Source organism: Rhincodon typus, chromosome 4, assembly GCF_021869965.1.
Source record: "Rhincodon typus isolate 14 chromosome 4, sRhiTyp1.1, whole genome shotgun sequence".
Lineage (NCBI taxonomy): Eukaryota > Metazoa > Chordata > Chondrichthyes > Orectolobiformes > Rhincodontidae > Rhincodon > Rhincodon typus.
The window spans coordinates 117,353,180-117,369,590 of NC_063335.1; the positions used below are offsets into that span (position 1 = coordinate 117,353,180).

Sequence of the window (16,411 nt, forward strand, 5' to 3'; positions counted from 1 at the left end):
CGCCAAGGGACAGTACCCAGCATTCCAGAGTATAGGTCTAAACTGCTTGATCTCTCTTCATAAGACAAACCCCTCATCTCTGGCGAAATTCAGCAGGTCTGGCAGCAACTGTGCAGAGAGAAACAAATGATTGGTGTTTCAGATCCAGTGACCCTTCAGAAGGGTCCTGAAGGAGGGTCACTGGACTCAAAACATTAATTCTCTTTTTAACTCTTCACTGGTGCCAGAGTTTCCCTGGCAATTTCTGTTTTTGTTTCAGATTTACAGCATCTGTAGTTGTTTCTTTTACCCTCCTCTCTGCTATCAATTTAGTGAATCTCCTTTGATCTGTGTCCGAGACAATTACATTCCTCCTCAATTAAAGGACCAACATTTTACATAGTATTCCAGGTGCAATCTTATTAATGCCTTGTCTAGTTGCAGTAACACATATCTACTTTTATATTCTATTACCTTCTGAACAAATGCTAAAGTTCTCTCTGAAGTAGCCTATTTACTTGAATAGAGTCAGAGTTTTTACATCTTGGAAAGAGGGCCTTCACCCATTGTGTCTTGTATGCTGTGGCATTTCAAGTTTTCACCTCAATATTACCTAAATGTCTCAAGTGTTCCTGCCTCTACCCTTTTCAGAGAGTGAGTTCCAAATACCCACAACCCTCTGAATTTTTTTTCCTCAAATCCCCTCTGAAGGTCCTGCTCTTGAGCTGAAAAATGTGCCTTCTGGTTATTAATCCCTCTACTAAGAGAAAATGTCTACTCCAAGCTATGCTGTCTATGCCCCTCAAACTTGGGACACCTCACTCAAATCCTGCCCTCAGCTTTCTCTGCTCTATGGAAACCAACTTCACCTTGTCTTTCTTCATAGGTTAATTGCTCCAGTCCAGGCAACATCCTGGTGAATCTCCTCTGCACCCTGTCTCGGGCAATCACATCCTTCCTATGATGTGCTGCCCAGATCTTCTCTCAGTACTCCAGCAGTAGCCCAACTAATCTTGTATACAGTTCCAACATAACCTCCTTGCTCTTGTCTTCAATGCCTTGGCTAATGAAGACAAGTATCCCCTATGCAAACCATGTCTGCAGTTGTCATGCAGTCCTGTAAGTTTTTTTTTTCCTTTCAGTTACTCACTCACTGTGCTTACTCTTCCCGTTTTGAAGGTTGGGATTCGAGGTAAAGATATAGTTGTTCTTGGTGTGGAGAAAAAGTCTGTTGCAAAACTTCAGGAGGAGAGAACAGTGAGAAAAATCTGTGCACTTGATGACCATGTCTGCATGGCATTTGCAGGTATACTTTGGGATTTCCTTCTGGGGCTTTTTAATGCAACTTAATTATCTTTGTTTTTTATGATTTGTTTTCTAAAAATGGCTGAAAAAGTATCAACAAGGTTGAGTAAATATCCATCATTTAAATTGTTTTTGGATGTGACTCCATGAAAGCCTCAAGCTCTAATAACTGTCATTATGTTTTCTCCAGAATTTGGAAAGTTATTGGGTGATCTGATTGAAGTCCTTTAAGATATTGACAGGAAAGATCAGGGTAAATAACAATCAACTATTTCTACTGATTGGCGATTCTAGAACTCGGGGAATAGTCTGAGAATTAGGGCCAGGCCATCCAGAAGAGATGTTAGGAAGCACTCCTACACAGAAGGGTGGTAGATGTTTGGAACTCTCTTCCACAAATGGCAGGTGATGTTAGATCAGTTGTTAATTTTTAATTTGAAATAAACTTTTGTGAATCGAAGGTGTTAAGGGACATAGGCCAAAGGCAGGTATTTGAAGTTAGGCCACAGATCAGCCGTGAGCACATTGAATGGTGAAACAGGCTGAAGGGGCTAAATGGTCTACTCCTGTTTCTATGTTTCTGTCAGTGTCTCATATCATCTTTTCCCCGGAGAAATAACTTGCATTTCAATCAGCGTTGATGGTGTTTATGGCTGTGGACAGGTTTCAGCAATAGTTACTCGGGTATGTGGAAGTGGGTTGTGTTGAGAAAGGTCAACAAGCTCAGCTCTTATTCAGTTAGAACAGGGGACCAATGCTGACTGCAGGACAGCGAAGCCTTTGACAAGGTGCCACATGGGACACTGATGAAGGTAAAAGCATGTGGGCTTGGCAGGTTGGACCCAAAATTGGCTTAATGGTAGGAGATAGAGGGTGGTGCTAGAAGGCTGGTTGTGTGATTGGAGGTCGGTGTCCATGGGCGTTCCACGCGGATAAGTGCTGGGTCCCTTGGGCAGGCAATAGCATAGTGCGAGGCTATTAATCCAGAGACCCAGATAATCCTGCATGGCAGATGGCGGAATTTGAATTTTATTTTACAAACAAAATCTGGAATTAAGTGTCTAATAGAAACAGAGAAGACAGGAGCAGGAGGAGATCATTCAGCCCTTCGAGCCTGCTCCACCATGCTTCATGATCATGGCTGATCGTCCAACTCAGTAGACTAATCCTGCTTTCTCCCCATAACCTTTGATCCCATTCGCCCCAAGTGCTGCCTTTTGAATACATTCAGTGTTTTGGCATCAACTACATCCTGTGATAATGAATTCCACAGGCTCACCACTCTTTGGGTGAAGAACTGTCTCTTCATCTCCATCCTAAATGGTCTACCCCAAATCCTCATACTGTGACCCCCTGTTTCTCGATACACCCACCATCGGGAACATCTTCCCTGCATCTACCCTGTCCAGTCCTGTTAGAATTTATAAGTCTCAATGAGGACCCCCCCCCGACTTCATCTGAACTCTAGCAAAAACAATCCCCACCTAGTCAATCTCCCCTCATATGTCAGACCCGCCATCCCCAGAATCAGCCTGGTAAATCTTTGCTCCACTCCCTTGAGGGCAAGAGCATCCTTCCTCAGAAAGGGAGACCAAAACTGTACACAATATTCCAAGTGTGGTCTCATCAAGGCCCTGTACAACTGCAACAACACGGTCCCTGCTCCTGTACTAGAAACCTCTCACAATGAAGGCCAACATACCATTTGTCTCTTTGACCGCCTGCTGCACCTGCATGTTTACCTTCAGCAACTGATGCACAAGGACACCCAGGTCCCACTGCACACTCCCCTCTCCCAATTTACAGCCATTCAGGTGGCAATTTATCTTCACTCTAATGATCACCATAAAACTGTTGCTGATTGTTAGAAAACCTCATCTGGCTCACTAATGTGCTTTAAAGAATGTGCTGTCCTTGGCCTACATGTGATTCCAGACCCACAGCAATGTGTTTGACTCTCAACTGCCCTTCAGGCAATGAGGGATGGGCAACAAATAACTGGCCTGGTCAGCAACCTCCATGTGATGAATGAATGGAAAAATAACAATATAGATTAGGATGTGGGGGGATGACACAAACATTGGCCAGGTGGTTGACAGTGAGGAAGAACGTCCTATAACTATACAAGTAGGCGATGAACATACAGATCTATCAGTTAAAAGCAGGAATCAATGCCTCTTCCTGCTCTGCCATTCACTGAGATCATGGTTGATTTGATTATTCTGCATTCCTGTCTATACTTGATAACATTCACCTCCTTGCTTATCTGTTCACCTCTCTTAAACGTACTGTAAAACTCTTCCTCAAAAGGTAGTGGAAGAAAAGTGGAAATGTTGGTTTTTGAAACATTTGCTCATGTTAGGTGCAATTCACTGAATTTATAAACCGTAACTTTGGATTTTCTGGTTGCTTGGCCTAACTCTTTGTAAATTCTGCATTTATTGCTGTGATTGAATTGTTTTGGTGTCTGTACTTGTGTCGACTGGCATTTGTGATTTAGTGTCCCATTTTTGAATTTGTTCTGATATGTGGGATCCTTTTTCTTGTGATATGAGCTTTCGAGCAATGATTCAGATCTCCAACACTGCCAAGGAGATTTGCTTGTCTGACTAATTTTGCTTTTAATTTCAGGTCTAACAGCTGATGCTCGAATAGTAATTAACCGAGCCCGGGTGGAGTGTCAGAGCCACAAACTTACTGTAGAGGATCCAGTGACTGTAGAATACATTACGCGTTACATTGCAACTTTGAAGCAGGTAAACATGCATCAGCTTTCTCATGCCAGCTTAAAGGAATTAAATTCAATCTTAACCTCCAATGGGGCACACAAGTAGTTCTCAATAACTCGGCAAACCTGCTGTGTCTGGCATGTTGAATGCTTGGTGAATTCCTGAAGGAGAAAATATTTAAGACACTTGAAGAAATGTAGACTGTTTGAAGGGAGTCATATTTCAGCACAGAAGGGGGCCATTCAGCCCATGGATAGCACGACAGTCCCTAGGTAGAGCAATCCGGTCAGCCCCCTATCCCCAACTATTCCCCATAGGTCTCTGCTTATTTTCAAGCAATGGCCATTTCCTTTTACCATCTCCACTTGTCAGATCTAGCCTCCAGGTCACTCCATCGCACAGCAATGGGGTTGATTATTAACTGCCCCACAAAATTGTTCTAGCAGGCCACTCAGTTCAAAGGAATTGGGAATGGGCAACAAATGCTGGTCTTGCCACTGATAACTACATCCCATGAAAGTAATCATCGATAAAACATGTTTTTGCAGATGAAGTGGTCAGAGGCAATAATTAATTGTTCTAGTGTCTTGCTGCAGTACTGAATTTCTTTTCAATTGATCCCTTCTTGCAGGAGTTTAAATACTGATGCATTTAACTCTCCTAGTTCTACTCCCTACACTAGTCGGAGCTGTGAGACGTGTTACTCTAGTGGTTTTATGGGTCGCTCTTGAGCAGTGCGAGAGAATTAACAAATGGAATTGTTTGGTGAGTCTTACACTTCAATGTTTTATTTAGCGTTACACCCAAAGCAATGGGCGCAGACCGTTTGGAATTTCTGCTTTGATAGTGGGGTTTGATTACGATGGCACACCACGGTTGTACCAGACTGATCCATCTGGGACGTATCAAGCTTGGAAGGTGAATGTTTCTCTTTTCTACCTTGTCTCGTTTCTAAAGAGAAAAATCCTATCTGTTCTTTTTATTCTCTGGTTTATTCCCCTGCCCTTTCATCTACTGTGGAGAGTGTCTTGGACTGGAGTACGGAAATCCATGTAGCAGTGAATCAAAAGCAACTGATTTCTGTAAGATCTTTTATGACTTCATTACTTACCAAAGAGTTTTATACTAAATTAAGCACTTCCATAAAACTTAAAAGAAAAGGAGCAGGAGTAGGCCATCTGGCCCCTCGAGCCTGCTCTGCCATTCAATAAGATAATGGCTGATCTTTTTGTGGTCTTGGCTCCACTTAACCGCCTGCTCACTGTAACCTTTAATTCCTTTATTTTTCAAAAATCTTTTGCCTTAAAAACATTCAACAAGGTAGCCTCAATTGCTTCACTGGGCAGAGAATTCCACAGATTCACAACCCTTTGGATGAAGAAGTTCCTCCTCAACTCAGTCCAAAATCAGCCCCTTATTTTGAGGCTATACCCACTAGTTCTAATTTCACCTGCCAGTGGAAACAACCTACCTGCACCTGTCTTATCTATTCCCTTCGTTATTTCTTATGTTTCTATAAGATCCCCCCTCATTTTTTTTAATGTAGCTGACTGCTTTCGTGTCTCCCTTACCTTCCCCTTGCCACGAAAGGAAAATGGTTCATATGCTGCATTCTTATGGCAGCAACCTGGCCAATGATCTGCCTGGTCTGAACATTTAAGACTCACGGTTCTTGCTGTGTTTCCACATCAATGACGGCCCAACCAGTCAGCACCCTCTTCTCACACTGCATAAACTAATGTCCCTTTGTTCTAGAGATAGTAGGAACTGCAGATGCTGGAGAATCCGAGACAACAAGGTGCAGGGCTTAGGCCCGAAACGTCAGCCTCTCTGCTCCTATGATGCTGCTTGGCCTGCTGTGTTCATCCAGCCCTGCATCTTGTTGTCCCTTTGTTCTAGTCTGTTTCACGTATCACAGTCCCTCTAATTTTTCCTGTTGGTGCATGGACCTCCGAGGTCAATGTATGGCATCAACTTGAGAAGCCTCAGTGTGTTAGCATGCTGGTTACGTGTGGGTGGAACTTTGGAACAACCGCTTGGCTCAGAGGGAACATTGGTTCGGATGAGTGCAAGATGAACAGCTTCCGCTTGTCTCTTTTTAGCAAGATTTAAGTTCTGTACTACCGATTGATTGACTATGTTATTGTTACATGAACAGGCAAATGCTATAGGTCGCAGTGCCAAGACAGTTCGAGAATTCCTTGAAAAGAATTACACTGATGAAGTGATTGCAACAGACAATGACACCATCAAGCTGGCAATTAAAGCTTTGCTAGAAGTGAGTGAAATGTTATTGCCAAGATCACATCTGTTTGCCTCCTTTATGAAAGGATGATGTGAAGCCATCAAAACCTTCCTCCTACATTAGCAAAATGTCCGAGATTAGAAACATATAAAATAAGAGCTATTCAGCTCCCCAAGCCTGCTCCATAGCTCATTATGATCAATGGCTAACATCCAACTCGACAGCCTGTTCCCAGTTTCTCTCCCCTCACCCCACCCCCATCATCCTTCCAACAGCTTCTTGAAATTATACAATGTTTTGGCCTCGACTGCTTTCTGCAGTAGTGAATTTCACAGGCTCACCACTTTGTATTTCTGGTTTCCCCAGTCATCAGGAACAACCTTCCTATGTTTGCCCTGTCAGTTCCTGTTAGAATTTTATAGATGTCCCCCTCATTCTTCTAAACTCCAGCAAATATAATCCTAACCAATTTAACCTCCCCTTATGTGTCAGTCCTATATCATACTTAAAACCAAATGGAGCAGTCTTTGTTCAGTTAATATCAACCAGTGACCCAAACATTAAGCGACTACATCCTGGAACAGACATTTCAGCAACTATGGATTAAAGAAAGCTTGTAATTGAAATGAAATCAGATTTATTCCTGTCTCATGCAGTGGCAATGGTTGTGATGCAGCTGTCGGCCCTGTTTGTAGTGATTTGCGTGAGAGGATGGTGTTAATGCCATGCATTCTTTGGCACGACAGTATTTCCAGGCCTGTCAGACTGCTAACTTTGTTCAAGCTCATCATGTGATTCAAGTTAGGAGGTGCTGGGTGGGCTTATGCAACATGGATGCATTCCCACAAATGATGTGCCTGAACCCCAAGCAGGGAGCAGGCATTTTAAACTTCAAACAACATCTACCGAATTGAGTGCATTTCCCCTCAAATACTGTGGACAGCTGCTCCATTTGTCAAATTACCGAGGAGATTTTTTTTTAAAGTTCAATTCTCCTGCACAGAACTGTTTGTCAGACTCTAGAGCAGGGTAAGCAGACAGTAGATTTTCAACGGTCTCACACCATTCTCTGACTCAGTCCGGATGTTTATGCCATAGGTATATTCGTAGATTCATACCGTACAGAAACGGACCTTTCGGTCCAACTCGTTTATGCCAACCACGTTTCCCGAACTAAACTAGTCCCACTTGCCTGCATTTGGCCCATATCCCTCTGAACCCTTCCCTTTAATGTACCTTTCCAAATGTCTTTTAAACGTTGTAACTGTACCTGCATCACCACTTTCTCTGGCAATTCATTTCACATATGAACCTCCATCTGTGTGGAAAAAGTTGCCCCTTAGGTCCCTTTTAAATCATCTCCTCTCCCCTTAAAAATATGCCTCCTAATTTTGAACGCCCTCACCCCAGGGAAAAGACCTTTTGCTATTCAGAATGTACTTATTAAATGCCTTATTTGTTGGAATTCAAGTTACATTTAATTCTATTGAAGAGAAAGGTCTCCACGTGCATTATGTACCACAAACAGATAAATCTACTGATGCTCTGACACTATCAATATTTTCAATTTCGTATTTTAAGAAATAGCATTAGATTTCAGACCATGCAAGTGCATTTACTCCCTCGACAGGCCACATTGCAGTGACTGTTACTATATGCTGTTCATATGACTAAAGATCACTAGCCAATTCTTCCTCACTTACTGATCTCTGACAAAGAGGGATTCTCTTCTGTGTTTTTAGCACTGATTGAAGGACAGTGTGTAGTTGAAAGAGGGTAAGAGAGCTTTATATTGTATGACTAAAATATCACGTTATTGCAAAAGGCATCTGAACACAGATAATCATATGACCAGGTGTAGAGCTGGATGAATACAGCAGGCCAGGCAGCATCAGTGGAGCAGGAAAGCTGACGTTTCGGGTCTGGACCCTTCTTCAGAAATGGGGAGGGGAAGAGGCTCTGAAATAAATAAACGTGGTGGGGGAGGGTGGTGATAGAAGGTGGATAGTGGAGCAGACAGGTGGGAGAGAAGATGGACAGGTCAAGGAGGCGGGGATGAAGCTAGTAAAGGTTCAGTACGTGGTCAAGCAGTTTCAGGGCCGAAGAGATTACTGCGAAACCTCTTCTAAGGATGCCTACCTTGAAGAAGTTACCCTCCTCCCCCCGTAAAGACCTCAATGGATCTCTCTCTCTCCCCCACTGCAACCCTCTGGTAGTCGCTTCGGCCCTGAAACTGCTCGACCACGTACTGAACCTTTACTAGCTTCATCCTCGCTTCCTTGATCTGTCCGTCTTCTCTCCACCTATCTGCTCCAATATCCACCTTCTATCATTGCCCCCCTCTCTCTTTATTTCAGAGCCCCCTTCCCCTCCCCCATTTCCGAAGAATGGTCCAGACCCGAAACGTCAGCTTTCCTGCTCCTCTGTTGCTGCCTGGCCAGCTGTGTTCCTCCAGCTCTACACTGTGTTATCTCAGACTCCAGCATCGGCAGTTCCTACTATCACAGATAATGATATGACTGGATGGCTGTCTTGCCTTCAGTGCAACTGTTTAAGTGTAAACTCTGTATAAATTTTGCAGTTTCTATTTTTTAAGTTATACCTTATTTTCTCTGTCTAGAATCTCATTGGTATGTTGTACATACATGGGTGGGGGGAGGGAAACAAAAATGTTATTTCATGGGTAGGGATCAGCGTTCATATAATTTGGTGGAGGTAGGTGCTTCCCTACCTAGCATGTAATGAGGGATGGTTTCTAATGATTTGGCTGGTTGGAATACCTGAGGAGTTTCCTTTTGAGAATGTTACTTAGATCAGAAAGCAATATTTGTACGTTTTCTAATCTATGTTTAAGACATAGTTTTGCTGAGGCATTTAAAATTTGTTAGTGTAACATATATTTTCCTTCACGCTGGAATGTGCTGTTTGTAGTGTAAAACACAATTACTTATTTGTGTTCATTGTTCTTCACATAGTTTACTGCAGTGAAATAGATAATGTCAGGAGAATGTAAGGAACACCTCTTTAGTATGTTTACTTGTCGTTGTGTGACACCAGCAACATCAGTGGTTTTTATTATTACCTGCATTATCACTTTAGCCCTTCTTCTGAGAACATGAAAGAGATTTTGCTCCCATTGCTGTCCCCTGTTTTAACTTAGAAGTTAGATGCAGAAAAAAATTGAACTGAATGCCTTGCTGAATGTGCAACAAATTTTATTTCAAAACTGCTGTATGAGGCTGTTTTTTTACGAATAGTTAACCATAACAGATTTTTGCTCTCCAAGATGATTCTAGAGTAGAGTGGTTTTATAAAGAATCTGAACTGTGGGGCAAAAGAATCCTTTAAAGCATATTGTCTCTAGTTGTGCAGTAGACTAGTACACTCACTAATTCTGCAATAATTTTATCTTGGGTAATTAGGTTGCAGACAGAACATGTAGGTTTGCTCTGAGTGGTATCTCTTCATCAAAGGCTACTAAAAGACTTAGATTCTAGACAGGATCTGTGACTGGTGGTTAGGGAACCAACAAGAGGGGGCATAATTTTAAGGTGACTGGAGGAAGGTCTAGGGGAGATGTCAGAGATAGGTTCTTCACACAGAGAGTGTTGGGTGTGTGGAATGCACTGCCGGCAGTGGTAGTGGAGTCAGATACTTTAGAGACTTTTAAGCGACTCTTGGATAGACACATGGACGATAGTAAAATGTACGGTATGCAGGGTAGTTTCATCTTAGGATAATAGGTCAGCACAACGTTGTAAGCCGAAGGGCCTGTACAGTTCTATGTTCTATGTAAGAGGGAAAAACATTCTTGACCTCATCCTTACCAATCTGCCAGCTGTAGTTGCTTCTGTCCGTGACAGTATTGGCAAAAACAACCATCGCACAGTCCTTGTGGAGACGAAGTCCCACCTTCACATTGAGAACAACCTCCACCATAAAAACCAAAAGAACTGTGGATGCTGTAAATCAGGAACAAAAACAGAAGTTGCTGGAAAAGCTCAGCAGGTCTGGCAGCATCAGTGAAGTCAAAATCAGAGTTAATGTTTCAGGTCCGGTGACCCTTCCTCAGAAATCCTCAGGCTTTCTGCAGTGTTCCAGTGAAGCTCAGTGCAAGCTGGAAGAACAACACCTCATTTTCCACTTGGGGACCCTGCAGCCCTCTAGATTCAACATCGAGTTCAATAATTTTAGGACCTAAACTCTCCCATGTCCTAGCCCCCTACCCCATACACCAGGCTTGTTATCACGTAGTCTGCCGTATTGCTAGTCATTAACAATCCCAGTTAACAGCTATTCACCCTCCTAGCCAGATTGTTATCCACTCCTTTGTCTGGCCAACTGCTCTTCTCTCTCTTTGGGCTCTATCCCCACCTATTGTTGACTCCTTACCCCCTCCCTATCTGCTACATATAAACTGACATTTTCCCAGCTACCATCAGTTCTGAGGAAGGGTCACTGGACCCAAAACGTTAACTCTGATTTTTCTTCACAGATGCTGCCAGACCTGCTGAGCTTTTCCAGGAACTTCTGTGTTTGTTCCTGTATTAGAAAGACTGAACCAGTCACTCGAAATGTCAGACTATAGCCATTGATTTGTCAGCCCCCCTGCATGCCTGTGGCCTTGGGCTGAATCCCTATGTCCACAGCCTAAGCATTCTGATCAACCAGTAGCTTGTTCCTCACCCCATATCCGACACTGTTGTTTTCTCCCTTCACACCCTACTCCAGAACTACTAATCCTGTTTAAATGATTTTGTGGCCTCCCCTCTCTCTAACCTCTGCGAAAACCAGAGGCCTCCCACTCCTCCTCCCCAAAACATATACTTCCTCCTGTTCTTTCTCTATTGCACCTGCTGTGATCCCCTTTGTTCTGTCACCAGAACTCATTGTCTTAGCCACTTGGGTCTCCAGCTCTGGAATTCCTTCTCAAAACCCATTTATCTCTCCAATACTTCTTTTTACACCGTAGCTAGGTTGCTTCGACAAATACCTCATTCTCCAGATCTGTCTCGGTGTTTGACTATAGCTCTGGAATGCATGAGTGTTTTTCTAAAGTGAAGGTACTCTTTCCATCTATTAGATTTAATTTAATATCTTGTTTTTGAATGTGACCTATTGTTTGTACTGTTCATTTCAGGTAGTACAGTCTGGTGGAAAAAACATTGAGCTAGCTATAATAAGAAGGAATCAGCCACTCAAGGTAAGTGGAAAACCTGTATGGGGCACATCTAGGTATCTAGTAAGATACACAGCAACAGCTGGTGAAATTTAAATAGTGAATAAAATTTTAATTTGAAAGCTAGCTTAGTGTTGGTGACCCTGAAACTTCCACCAGTTGTTGTAAAAAGCCCATCTTGGTCGCTAATGTCCTTTTAGAGAAGGAACTCTGCCGTCTTTACTCAATCTGGTCTCCATGTGACTCTAGACCCACAGCAATGTTGGGTTGGTTCTGAAGTGCTGTATATAGTGGGGTCAGGATTTGGAGCACTGCTTTTCCTGTCTGTATTCATGACTTAAACTTGGGCGTGTAGGGCACAATTGTAAAAGTTGCTGGTGATGCAAAATTTGGCAATATTGTGAACTGTGAGGAGGCTAGGGATAGAATTCAAGAGGACATCAATCTAGGCAAAAACGTGGCAGATGAAGATTTATTGCAGAGAAGTGTGAAGCAATGTATTTTGGTGTGAAGATTGGAGGGCAACATAAAATCAAGGTTATCATTCTAAGGTGGGTGTAGGTGCAGGTGCAGAGGGGTTTCTACCTAATATGAGTACAAATAATTGAAAATTGGCAGGACAGGATGAGAAAATGATTAATTAGACATGCCAGATCCTGAACTGCTTAAGTTGTGGCACAGAGTAGAAAAGCAAGAACACTATAGTCAACTTTTATTGAATGTTGACTCAACTTCAACAGTATTATATCAAATTATGAGCACAGCACTGTAGGAAAGGTGTGAAGGCATTGGAGAGAGTGCAGAGGGTGGTGCATGAGAATGGTTTCAGAAGTGAGGAACTTCAATTACGTCTATAATCAGGTGAGGCTGTTTTCTTTGGTGAAGAGAAGATTGGTCACAATTATCATTTGGAAACTTGGATTCAAAAGAGGAGAAATGATGCATAGCTTTAAGTTAAATTTGTGTTTCTACATTGAGTCAAGAAGGGAAAGGCATAATTTTAGTTGTATTGTTGAGCTCTGTGATCGTTTACATGCATTTAAATTAGATTGTAAAATCCTTAACATAAATACTTTGGTGCTTTATAAACAGTGGTTGAAGAGAGGAAAGAAAATTATCTTGGAACAAAGTGCACCAAGAGTCTATGGAGAATCCAGTTTTTTCCAGAAAGACAGTGTGCAGGTTTCTTTGAGAGAAACAGATAATTGAGAGAAAAGGCCTTGAACACCAGCAATGCAGTTTAGCAGTCTCCAAAACAGAGGCAGAAGAGGTCCTGAGTGGCTTAGAAGTGAGCACGACAAAAGCAATAAAACAAGATTTAAGGTGTCAAAGAGGAACACATTCGACAAGGCCGTTGAATGCACGAGTTTTGGGAATGCTGGCTCAGGAGTAAGCGAGCTGAGGTAGCAGCTTGTTTAAGGGTTTCGGGAAGAGGTATCAACTAAAGAAGCTAGCAGCAAGTGAATGAAAACTAAATAGTTCCATGTCAGCTGAGCATGAAATTTTAATTGTGGACACAGGATGACCCTTCACTGAAGTTTGAGTTTTTGGAAGATTGTTGCTGAGAGTAAAAAGGTTGAGTCTTTATTTCTAATATTTTGTAATAAGACCATTTCAAATTATTCTTGCGTCATGTAAATTATTTTTCCTGTTGTGTGGAGTAAGCATTGATATTCTTTTGTTCAGAATAGATAAGCAGCTTCATGTGAATATGTTTTAAAAAAGATCAAATTGCAAAAATGAAACTTATGGTCAATCAAACCGGCCTCACTCTGGAATCTAGCTTGCCTACTGTTGCCATCAGCTGGAACTGTAGCAGTATAATGTTATAATGTTATAAAGTGATGATTCCTGTTAATATTCAGTTGGAACTAACGGCAAGAGATTTCTTTTTCACAGCTCCTAGATGCAAAAGAAATAGAGCACCTTGTCACAGAAATTGAAAAGGAAAAGGAGGAAGAAACTGAAAAGAAGAAACAAAAGAAAACCTAATTCTCATAAAAGTACAAATAGTGATTTTGTTGATGCTGCAAATTAGACATTTAGTTATTCATCTAAAATATGAGTGGTTAACTGCATGGTGAGATGCAAAGTATGAAAGACTGAATTTTCTCTCTCCCTTTTCTCTCTCATCCTCTCCTGTGCTGACTGATGTCCCTGGGGCACGATACAGCTAGTGTTGCTTTTGGCAACAACCCAGCAAAGAGCCCTCATCTGAACCCCCTTTTATGGCATCTGAACACTCAATCAAAAGGTGCATTAGCCTGCTCCAGTTGGGGTATTTTCACCAATGTGTAGCATTACCACGGTGCAGCAATTTCCAAAATTACAATCACTTTTTTTTATAACAAACCATACCAGTTTGTCACTGTTGTGGAGATAATATAAATGCAAGCTCCTTTTCATTTGCATCAAATGACCTTAGTCCTGGCTTTAACGTTGAATGAGAACTGTAACGAAAAACAAACATCAGGCTCTATACAACTCAGCATGGGACTTGAGGCTTGGAAAATACATCTCCTGAAGGTTTTGAGGGTTGCTGAATGATGGTGGGCAAAAGTTCTGCAAGACTAGTTTCTCCCGCAGGTGAGATGTGGTGGATGCTCAGGGAGAAAATCAGCAAATATTCTTATTCTGGACTCAGTCCAGGAATCCCTGCTGGAGGTGCTGAAGTGTTGTGTGCTCAACAGTGAAAGCTTTTCCTTGTTTGCAGTCAAACAGACTGCCAACACTCCCTGCAAAGGTGATTGTCTTCCATGGATAGATCGTTAGGGAGAGGGTTTGGTGATTGTATAACTAAGTGAACAGTTAATCCTTTCAGGTAAAGAGAAGTGTGGGGGAAGAATAGTCAAGAAAACAAAAGAAACCTTCTTCTGCACCACCTCCCACCCACTTCCCTAAAGATTAAGTGGCCAATGCACTGAGAGTTTGTTGCATGGACACAAGATGCTCATCGGTGTCCAGTCCCTGATCTGTATCAAGTGGTGATCCCAGTGTTAGATGGTTGCTGTGGCTGGAAAAGGATGGAAGTAATCCTGGGCACATGCTTTTCCTAGGCACCCAGTGATTGCTGTTGAGAATGAGTATGAAAATGTATGAATGAGCAGAAAGACAACCAGCATTCACAAAGAACAGGAAAAGAAACACTACTTGGGTAATTATGTGTGGGGTGTTGGTGATCTTGAACTACACACTACTCCAAATCACCACCCTAAGTTGAAGGGGAAAAGATGGGATGAAAGAATTTTATGGCATCACAGACTTTTAAAGTGGTGTATCAATTTAAAAAAAACAGTATTATGTTTGTTTACAAAAGAAATGTATTTGATATCTTGGAAAGAGGTTGTATGAATTGCTGTTATTTTAGTGTTAATTATTGATGTGTACACTTTTGCTGTGCACACATTGAGTGGTTACAGTTGCACATCAGTTTAAATAAACAGTGAATTTTGCTTGCAGGATCTCAGACTCCAGGAGTCTCTTTGAAATTTCAATTTGTTTGTATTCATTAAGCAATTATTTGTGCAATCTGGCAGTTGCAGAATTACAGCAGATAAACCAGAAAAACGTAGAAGCCATCCTATGTGTTAAGTGGCTCTGTCGTTTTTAAACACCGTACATGACAGTGTCACATGGTCTGACATGGTGGTCATGTGCCAGACTATCCCTGCAGAAATTGCTGTTTTTGGTAGGGGTTAGATTGTCTAAGCATTTGCAAATGCATGGCAATGCACTTTCACTTAAGCCATAAAAATAGGAAGAGGAATAGGCTGTTCAGCCCCTCAAACCTGCTCCGCCGTTCAATAGGATCATCGCTGATTTAACATTCCTCACGTCCACTTTCCCGCCCTTTGCCTTGATTCCCTGACTGATCAAGAATCTATCTCTCTCAGTTTTAAATATTCTCAATGACTCTGTTCCCACAGCTCTTTGCAGCAAGAAGTCCCAAAAGACACTCAACCCCCTGAGAGAAGAAATTTCTTCTCATCTCAGTCTTGAATTCATGCCCCTTTATTCTGAGACTATGCCCTCTCTTCCTAGACTATCCCATAAGGGGAAACATCCTTTTAGCATATGCCCTGTCAAACCCCTTCATAATGCAATATGTTCCAATGAGATCACCTCTCATTCTTCTAAACTGCAGTGCGTAGATTCCCAGCCTGTTTTGCCTTTGCTCATAAGACAATCCCTCCATACCAGGGATCATCCTCATGAAGCTCTGAATTGCCTCCAACAAAATAATATCTTTCCTCAAATACTTGTCAGGATGAAGCACAAGTTCCATGGTCAGACAGTAGCATAGGGGTCTGTGGATTACCAATCTGTAGATAAAGGTTAATGATCAGGGAGATGAGTTAAAATCCCATGACAGCAGCTGGGGAATTTAAAATCAATTAATTTAATCTTGAGTTGAGAGCTGGTAGCAGGAATGGTGTCGACAAAATTATCTCTGCCATAAAAACCAATCTGGTTTACTGATTCCCTTTCAGGGAAGGAAATCTGGTCTGGCCTACATGTAACTCCGGACCCAGACCAATGGGACTGGCTCATAACTGCCCTCTCTGCAATGGCTGAACAAGCCACTCCATTCAAGTTCTGAAGAAGGGTCTTTATTCTGAAATGTTAACTCTGTATTCTCTCCGTAGATGCTGGCAGACCTACTGAGATTTTCGTGCAATTTCTGTTTTTGTTCTACTCTATTCAAGGGCAGCTAGGGGTAGGTGATAAATGCTGGTCCTGCCAGTTGGTCACACATACCGTGAAAGAATAACGTTGGAAATCTGTCAAAAGTTCAGTCGTTCAGGGGGAAAGCTGAGGGTGCTAAAGTGTCCCGGGTATTTGAGAAAATATTAAATTGGGAGCTTGTAGTCCAGATAGCAAGGTTTTGCTGAAGAGCATCCTGTACGACCATCCATGAGAAGATGGAAAGCTGTCATCTACCCATACCTCATTCAGGGATGGCTTCAAGTAGCT

The 16,411-nt window shown here is 42.2% G+C and overlaps 1 protein-coding gene across 2 annotated transcripts in view; it reads left to right on the plus strand.

The window, feature by feature from the left end:
• LOC109938560 (proteasome subunit alpha type-7) overlaps positions 1-14,899 on the plus strand; it is a 15,664-nt gene extending 765 nt beyond the window's left edge. The window contains exons 2-7 of one of the 2 annotated variants that reach the window (XM_020536944.2): positions 1,159-1,285; positions 3,916-4,040; positions 4,809-4,931; positions 6,172-6,291; positions 11,399-11,461; positions 13,337-14,899. In XM_020536944.2, the coding sequence (XP_020392533.1) occupies positions 1,159-1,285; positions 3,916-4,040; positions 4,809-4,931; positions 6,172-6,291; positions 11,399-11,461; positions 13,337-13,429 (651 nt within the window). In that variant the 3' untranslated portion in view covers positions 13,430-14,899. The remainder of the gene's footprint in view (positions 1-1,158; positions 1,286-3,915; positions 4,041-4,808; positions 4,932-6,171; positions 6,292-11,398; positions 11,462-13,336) is intronic. The other variant, XM_048596235.1, reaches the window with a different exon arrangement.
• Positions 14,900-16,411: the final 1,512 nt, after the last annotated feature.